The sequence below is a fragment of the Phycodurus eques genome, chromosome 7 (genome assembly GCF_024500275.1).
Source record: "Phycodurus eques isolate BA_2022a chromosome 7, UOR_Pequ_1.1, whole genome shotgun sequence".
Lineage (NCBI taxonomy): Eukaryota > Metazoa > Chordata > Actinopteri > Syngnathiformes > Syngnathidae > Phycodurus > Phycodurus eques.
Genome location: NC_084531.1, coordinates 18,341,526 through 18,350,740, shown reverse-complemented (window position 1 = coordinate 18,350,740; position 9,215 = coordinate 18,341,526). Strand labels below are relative to the sequence as shown.

General features: G+C 41.9%; 1 protein-coding gene across 4 annotated transcripts; it reads right to left on the bottom strand.

The window, feature by feature from the left end:
- Positions 1-2,341: 2,341 nt before the first annotated feature.
- tsku (tsukushi small leucine rich proteoglycan homolog (Xenopus laevis)) lies at positions 2,342-8,834 on the bottom strand. Of its 4 annotated transcripts, none has more exons than XM_061682370.1 (3): positions 8,588-8,834; positions 4,285-4,599; positions 2,342-4,146 (listed from the first exon to the last, which is right to left on the bottom strand). In XM_061682370.1, exons 2-3 carry the CDS (start codon positions 4,591-4,593, stop codon positions 3,403-3,405), a joined length of 1,053 nt encoding a protein of 350 aa, XP_061538354.1. In that variant the 5' UTR covers positions 4,594-4,599; positions 8,588-8,834; the 3' UTR covers positions 2,342-3,402. The 4 variants fall into 4 exon arrangements, with proteins under 4 accessions (XP_061538354.1, XP_061538352.1, XP_061538353.1 ...); XM_061682368.1 differs by lacking the exon at positions 8,588-8,834 and adding an exon at positions 8,119-8,581; XM_061682369.1 differs by lacking the exon at positions 8,588-8,834 and adding an exon at positions 5,460-8,209.
- Positions 8,835-9,215: the final 381 nt, after the last annotated feature.

Here is a 9,215-nt window from a genome sequence, read left to right as displayed (position 1 = left end):
TCCACTAGTATATATTAAAGGCTACATATTAGAGAAAATGTACTTCCTAATTGCTTGTTTACAAAAGGTTGAGTTTCTGAAGTGCCTGCCCACCCATCAAGTGTGACATTAAACAACCAAGTAAGTCTTTCGTTATCTATTTCTGAAAATGTACCTGTGAGCGAGCCATTCGCACTGAACTTACATAATAAACGCCCCCCGCAACCCACACACAGTGTTTCTCTGCCCATGATATGAGCTAGGCTGGGTGAAGATCCAGAGCCACTTGCAAGCAACAGTGGGACTGCAGTCTGAAACTCCATCATGCACAGATACAATTATGCAAAAACACCCGCATCCTCCACAGGTGCAATAAACCCACTATCATCCATCCATTGATTTTCTGTTCTGCTTATCCTCATTAGGCTCGCGAGCGTGCTGGAGCCTATCCCAGGTGACTCTGGGCAAGAGGCGGGGTACACCCTGAATTGGACGTGAGCCAATCGCAGGGCACATATAGACAAACAAGCATTCGTACTCACATCTACACCGACGGGCATTTTAGAGTTTGCAATTCATGCATGTTTTTGGGATGTGGGAGGAAACCGGAGTGCCTGGAGAAAACCCACAGAGGCACGGGGAGAACACACAGGCGGGGCCGGGGATTGAACCCGGGTACTCAGAACTGTGAGGCGGATGTCCTAACCAGTCGGCTGCTGTGGCCCCTTTAACCGTACCCATTACTTGGTAATGTACGTCACACAAGTTACACAATGATGTCGTCAACATGAACCAATAACTTAAATAGTAGTGCAGTCGAAAACCACACGAAATCAGCAACTTAGAGCAGACTTGACATTTTAACACAGTACAGTAAGTACATAAATGTAAACATGCACACCATTCTCAGGACACTTCTCGAAAGACTCTTCACTGATAAGATGGATGCCGATTGTGGTTCATGAAGGCAGCTGTGTGTACATGCGTGTACGTAAACGTGAAAGTGAGTGACACACACACCATTGCTCTCAGTAATTTTGCTTTCCCCCAGTGACAAGTTTAATCAGCTCTTTAACCAGCAAAGCTGTGGGTCATTGACAGAGGGGTGGTGGGAAGCACTTACTACGTGACGTCAGCCGTGCAGCACGTTAAACCAGCTCACAGTCCAGACTGCAGACGAAGTTGAAAGTTCTCATTTTTCATTGTAAATATTATTGAAGCTAAGTATTGTTAAGTTCTTCAGTGAGTCAGCCCTTACCTTCCATCACCGATTTTTGACCGCGCACTTCAGAATGAATAATTAACCCACAATGGATTGAGCGTTTAACACGCCAGTAAAACTGGATTCTTAATGTGTAAATAAAAAAGGAACATTCAAATACACTTTTTACTAAGGAAAATAACAAATATAGTGTGGTGACAGTGAAATTGTGCATTTCTTTGCACTTTTATGGTACTGCACCGTAACTGCGCATTGTAGAATCAACAATCACTTCCTAATCGCTTTCTTTCATTTGTTGGGGAAAGAAATGAGCAGTCTTGGTTAAATGCTTCTGCACAGCTAGACTGCGCTTTGCTCGATTCACCAGCTACAAACTAGTACTTGGTGTGAGACATTGGTGATGCAAAAGTAACTATTGTTGGTAATTACGTTCTCAAAATCACAGTATTTTGGAGTATGTTGTTGTCTGTATTGGTGGATAATTGATTACTGTTCATTCAATGCGTATTGTAACTTGTGTTATAATTCTTGATCCCTGGGGTATTTTGACCAAATAATGTCAAAGAAATCAGTGTCTCCAGTTTTTAAAACCCCTAGGAACTGTGTGTCTTTTTTTAAGACATATGTGTACGAAGCACACCTTTATTCTCATCTTCATTTTAAATCTAATGGGGTTTTCATTCGACATCCGCTTCACAAAGTTGAATGGAAATAGATTTTTTTTTTTTTGTGGAATCCTACAAATAAAACAGTGCAGATCATCTACAAAATGTAATGGATAGTTCCTTAGGTGATCTTACAGTGCGCAACATTTCGTTTGAATTGACTGTTTTTGTTTTTTTCCATGAACATCCAAAAACTTTAGCTTTGTGCTAAACATGAGTCTCAACCCAATGGTAGAATCTGCTCAGACCCAAACGCGACTGTTATTTTGAGGAGAGACACACCCTGTTTCAAGGAACTCATTGCGCCAAGACAAACCAACTTTCATCAAAATGACAAATATAGTGGACGGTGACACAATCGTTCCTCTTTGGTGTTTTTGTTAGCACTTTTTACCAAGTGGAGTGACACACCTCAAATCACTATGTCAGACAGAACATGAGTAAGCGGGATAGGAGAAAAAAATAAATAAAACAATTTCAATTTATTATAACTTTTATATATTTGCAAAAATACATACAGCATTGTGACGTCCATACAAATATAAATCTTTCCACAGACACTTACCGTACATTATTTGATTGTATTCCACACCAAGGAAATGACAATTTCTAAAGCCAGAACCTCAAGTCTTTATGTTTTGTAGACATTCAAGCGGTCTTGAGCCCAGTCGTTTCTTAGGTCCACAGGAAAAGGTTTGTGTGTCATACTTCATCTGCCAAATGGGGACAGTAAAAGGGAACTGCCAGTCAATGTGGTCCCTGTTTGTTTCCCCTCTTCGGTGTCGCTCACCTCATAAAAGTAAGTAAACACCATGTCCAAGGGTATACGGCTTGCACAATTGGACATGTTCACGAGCTGGCCTTTTGAAAGTACATTCACGTTAAAAAAACGGTCCTTTTAGTGTATGACAAGCTCCTCACACTCTATTAAATTGGGTTATAAATGTCAATATCCTAGCAAAACAAACCTCAGCTAAATCAACTTCAGAAACATCATTAACTACTGCTTTAAGTTGCAAGAGTAATTAGACTTGTGAACTAGTGATAAAATGAAGAAGCACTCTGGTTGACTGGAAATGCAGTACAGTATTAGTGTGCTGTGGAACCAGATTTTTCTTAGCTTAAATACTGTACAGCTAATGCATTTGTACAGTCTTTATGCTAGGGCAAACAGACTTACGCTTCCTGGTTAGCATTTACTCAAAAAGGCAGGATGGTCCCGAAAACCCTCAAAATGGGCTGAAATAATGCCTTAATTTAGTGGTAATGTGGTCCGTGGTGGTAAAATCCATGTGCCAATAAGGTTGTCAGCCGTTTTCTATGAAGAACAGTGACCTACTGTACCGTATTTGTGACATAAAACAAGTGTGAAAAGATTGCTATTGTTTGTATTTAGATGAAGAATGTGAAAATAAGTTTTGGATACATAGTCAGCATTTTATGTGAAATGATCCTTTGTGTCTATGAAGGCCACATGAAACCTCTTAAAGCTTAGGAAAGGGGTAAGGGATCGAAGGCACAGCGCTAGTATAAAGACTACAACACAACGCCATCCTGGTTGCAGCTGAGCACCTCATAGTGTTGGGTCTGACCAAGCTGCCGGTGAAACTGTCCTTGTTTTTGGGTCCTCCAGCAGCAGATGTTCTGTCCTAGCGTAATGCTCTTTATACTGGGGAGGTGCGAGAGCATGTTGTTTGGTAAGGACGTCACTCCAGAGCCAGATAAATTCAGCTCCTGCAGTGACTCCAGTCCGGTGAAAACGGACGGGCTTAGTGACTTCATCTTGGGATTGTTGGAGAGCTCCAACACCTGAAGGCTTTGGAGGCTCTTAAAGCTGTGCGCCTCAATTTTCTGAAGCTGATGAAGGCTGCTGAGAGATAAGTAAACCAGATCTGTAAGGTGAGCAAAGTCTCCCTCTTTAATGTCGTTGATGGGGTTGCTATCCAGATTGAGGTATCTCAGTATCTTAAGTCCTTCTAACCTTGGTACGCTCGAAAGACGGTTCACCGTCAGATTCAAGCTTTGAATGTGTACAAGTTTCCTGTGCGGCGTTGTGGAAATGGACACAAGCTTGTTGTGTGACAGATCCACACTGACTGGTTTGCCGTTTACTTTAGCCGCAAACGCATCCATGTCGAAGTCCCGGAAGTTGTTGTGGCTAAGGTCCACTTCAGCCAGAGGGAGGCCAAAGAAGCAGCCAGGCGATAGGCCTTCCAAGTCGTTGTGGCTCAGATCCAGAGTCTCCAGGTAATGTAGCTTGGACAAAGCATTGGGGCTTACCTGGAAAACATGAGACTATTCAGTGGCAAATACATAAATTCAAAAAAATTATCCATGCCACAGATGGACATTTGACTAAAATTACTTCATGAACTACAATGAAAGTATAAAGTATAGTATAAAGAAGCCTTTACTCACCATTGCAATGTGGTTGCTGCTAAGGTCCAAGCTAACAAGGGTGGTATAGCCTGGCCCGGCCAGCATGGTGTCAGTGAGCCGGCCCATGGCGTTGGAGGACAGGTCCAGGTAGGCGGTGTCCAGCGGTATGGGCACGGGCATGGCGGCGCCAGGGCCCAACCCTCGACAGTCTGCTGTGGTCAGGCTGAAGCTGTCGAACAGGCCAAAGCTTTCCACCTCGCAGTGGCAGCCCGGGTGGCAGTTCTTGACCGAGGTGGACCGGACGCCCACCAGCAGCAACAGCAGGTCAAACCACAGGAAGAGCTCCATTATGGTCTGCAAACACAGCACATTATTTACAACAACGCCCTAACATCTGATTTAAATTTAAATGCAATCCCTTTCAATAACATTTAGTGGCCTCAATTTTTAGATTTTTCATTTACTTCCTTAAAAAAAAAAAGACATCTTTGGTATCCTCCTTAGCAACTGTAACATTATGCACAGCTTGAACATAAACACGCTTTAAAACAGCAAAATCTATTTAAAAAAAAAAAAAATAATAATGTAAAAAACGTACTCATGTAAATATTGATTGAATTAAAATGTACAAAAAAGTTACAAATTATTAACTCAATGTTTCGAAACAATCAGTTCTTCAAGATTAAATGCAACGGTATTGAATGACAGAACTCTACTCAGGCAGTGATTATTTTGCGTACCAATAGAGAAAGCCTGTGTAGAGAATAATTACACAGAAAAACGGGAGATGTTTTGCAGGATAGTTGATTGCGCATGTTCACTTCTATAAACGACAAGAGGTCAAACTTTTCTTGCCAATCCTCCAAAATGTAATTAACACTCCTTGGTTTGAATGCTACATCAAATAACCAATTTCATATTTTTACTCTGTTGCAAAATAAAAGCTATTAAAATAGTTTAGCCCCTCCAAAAAAGAAACACAAATCAAGTTTAGTTGATTTGATTTCAAACATACCAGAAAATACTTCTTGTGTTGTAAAGCACATCATCAAACAGCACAAATGGCTTATCAATTCACAGTCAAATACCTTTGGTTAAATTATATCAAGTCTTCCTGTTCCAGGTCAAGTTTTATCAGGCACATCATGTTCACTGAGACAGATTACTACAAAAAGATTTTTTAAAGAAAGAAATAGACGCCCTCGCAGCCTTACTTTGCGGTGTTCACGGTCGCTCTGTGTGCATGGCTGTGAAGGGAGATATGGACAGAGAGCGAGCGAGAGCCCACACACCTCAACTCTCATGAATACGAAGAGAGGTTAAAAGCTGTGTAACGAGGGGAAATGAGGAGTCACAGTTGTGTCGTCCTGCCATGACCCAGCAGGCTGAAGATAAAAGCCACTTCTCTTTGTTTGAGAAATGACAGCCCCATGCATCATCGTCTTAATTGAAAATTGTATGAAGGCAACTGATAAGCAAATTACAAACCCAGGCCTCTGAAGAAATGCATATTGTTTGCTCAGTTGACAGGCCATGCAATAAATAATGCACTCATGTTATTAGACAGGTATTAAGGTTATTAAATGGCCTTACATAAGAGGCTGATGTTATATAGAGCACCACTTGTGGGTTAACATTCACTGTTGCTCAAAGTCTGCTACTTGTGTTTCTTTGGACTCCTGAACTCCAAACACTACGGGCTGTGTGCAACAGGTCATTTCTTGTCATTATTATGACTTCTCACTGCCGACCTGAAATGGGAACAATCGGTTTTTGGCCTTTTCACTTGTACGTACGTCTGCTGTTGGGAGAGTTTTACAACAGAGCACTTAAACTGCAGTTGTTGTCTGGTGGAGCTCTGCAGTAAATCCCGACTGAAAGCCTGACATAATTATATGACAAAAGAGACATCGTACAAAAGGCACTCCACAATGTTGAACCATCGTAATTGGGATCAGCACTAAATGCAAATGCTTCATAGATAACCCCTTTTGGCCCGGAGATGGCAGAGGAAGTGCTTGAACAGACCAGCCTCCTTATAAAAACACAGTGAGGCCATATGCTGACTAAACACGGAAAACTGCCAGTAAAACAAAGAAAGTGCAAAACACGACCGAGGCAGCTCAACGCCTCAGTGAGTTGGAAGCTGCGTTCACCTTTCCTTCAACCTTTGTTCCATCTGCTCCAGCGAGGGGCTGAACGTTCCCTACCAGGTGTTCCTCTCACCATACTCGCCCATAAATCTCCTCTCAAGACCAAATGGCCTTCAACTCACATGCACTCTAACGGCAGCAAGTAGTGAGAACATCAACGCCTCCCCTCCAACAGGATGAACAATTGGAAAAAGATGGTGAGGAGACAGCTTCCTCAGTCCTCTGAAGAACATCAACATTTAGCTTGTTTGAGTGTTTATGTACCCACAGACTGCCAGTGTAAACACCATTAATCCCATTTAACAGTTGTAAAGCTCCATGAATGTGATAATCCAAATGTTATCAGTACAAACACAATGATAAAATCACAAGTCATCCAAGTTTTTATTGCTCTATAATGTGTGACACAATGAGACACAGAAATTATATAGCGTCAGTCAGTTTAACACAATAATCTTGATTTACTAGCAAACTCAGCGAACCTTTGTTCACTGCACTACTCCTGTGCTCACATCACATCACATCGCTCTGATCTTCAGGCTGAAAACTGCTCCGTTAGACGAGAAATGCCAGGCTCAATCCTGTTGAGCGGCGTTAATGCATGACTCCAAATGGATCCTTGAGGCTTTAAATGAAACTGATGGAGCTGAAGTGTTTTCAAACAACTCGGCGGTAGTGGAGCGCCTGCAGTTAGGGACGGGATTCATACTTGTAAAGCCGAGGACACGAAAGGGAAAATGATGAAAGATTCAGCGAAGACGCGCCTGACAGCGAGACTTGATTCGAATTTAAACTTTCACAAACAAATCCGGTATATGTGCAACCTAATTCCACATTCGGCAAAACGGGTCAAAGCATTTCCTCCCGGTTCGCAACAATAGGGACTTAAAACATATACAATGTCGGCTTCTCCAGTAAAAAAAAACGAAACACAAAATTCTTACCGTGGTCAAACTATCATCATCATAAAACCGTCAGCAACTACTGTAAACAAACTATGCTTTAAGTGACATGTTAACATTCTTAACTCACATACCAGCGTAAAAGGAGGTTAACCACTGATAATAGTTAAACGTGAAACAATATTCTGCCTTAACTTTGACGACAAGTGACAATGCGTACGGTGACACCATGGAAACCACAAAACTAGCAAAGTCAATCGCGATTTCACAACATAAGTTATTTCAAGGCACTTTACACATTGAGCAGGTCAAGAACCACGTCCATACATTACATAATATGGAAAAAAGAAAAAGGCTACTGCATACCTAAGCTGGCGATAACCCACACAAGCGTGGAGAGAACGTGGAAACTCCAAACAGGAAAACCAGGAGATGAGAGTCAAACCTTGAACTTCAAAACTGTGAGGCACACATACTCATCACTAGGTCACAGACTGAAAGTTTGAACCCTTTGGGAAATATCATTAATATTTCTCGAATTTAAAAGGAGTGTTAAAGTAAAGCAACTATTTGCACAAGTTAATGATTTGTTTTTGTTTTTCCCCCCAAAACGGCAGTACACAGTATTTCAGTATGGGATATTTGATTGTAGTTTTTTTTTTTCTTTATGTTGCTTTCCTTCTTCTTCTTCTTTTTATGCACTGCTTGTTTGAAATAAAAACTCCAACCAATCGATTAGAACAGATGTCCCCACTGGCTCCACTTTACTTTGAGAATATTGGTTGCATTGAAGCTTGTCATGTGAAGTGCTGTGTTACCTCCTTCAGCTCCAAAAAGGAAAAGAAAGAAAAAACGATCACTAACTCTTCAAAAACGTGAACCATGCAGGCACGTCGACAAATAGTTCCCATATCAGATTTATGAGTCATGTACGTGGCAGACTGCACATCAAACAAGCCGCTCGATGGGGAGACATCATCCTCAATGATCTGATAACAAATAGGCTGAACTCCTGCGTTCGTGCCAATCGCTGCCTCAGACGCCTGATAAAGTTGTCCGAACTTCGGTTGTCATTGTGCGGTCAGTTGAGTGGTGGCACACCGTGGGCGGTTTCTTAAAACACAGAGGAGAAATGAAACCCGAGCTGACCACTGAGCTCAGGGCGATTTTTTTTTTTTTTCCCCCCCGACAGAAACTTTTAACGTCTTCTACGACAGAATGAACTCGTGGTAGCAACTTCATTTTTAAAGTTCACGCTATTTTTTTTTTTTTTTTTTTTTTACTTGCCTTTCATCCAGAGTGTCCGCGCCCTTTTTTTTTTTTTTGGGGCAGTTTTTCCACTTCACTTCACCGCTCCCATTTTCAAGACCCCCGCTGAGCAGGCTCCTCTGTGTCCGGTCCAAGTGTGTCTCAACGCGGCTACACGAGCTGCGGAGTCACTCCCTTCTTTCCTGGCTCGCCTCCGCTTTTTTTCATGCGCGTCACTGACTGAGACGCTCGTGTGCGCCCATGCCGCTTTTTTTTAGTGGCTGTCTTTTCCACCAAGTTGGGCGAAAGGAGCATTTCCGCTTTGATATTTCAAAGTAAAATACCACGCCATTTGATCTGTCACACCGTTCATTTCCTATGCACACAACATGTACTGGGTCAATTTTGACCCTGGCTAAAAATATGCTCTTTTTTTTCTTTTTAAATGATTCCCGACCTTGTGTGCCCGTGTGAAATTATCCAATTATCTCAAAATTATTATTTTTTGCATAATAACAACCACAAACATATCTTTGGTCATCTACCTATGGTTGGTCATCTACCTACATTTGCCCATGGTTCTACGGGAACCTGGGCAAATGTGGTGGAAGCAAAGACAGTTCTCCAGACTGGACTCTTTCCTGAACAGTTACCCCAGTCCAATAAC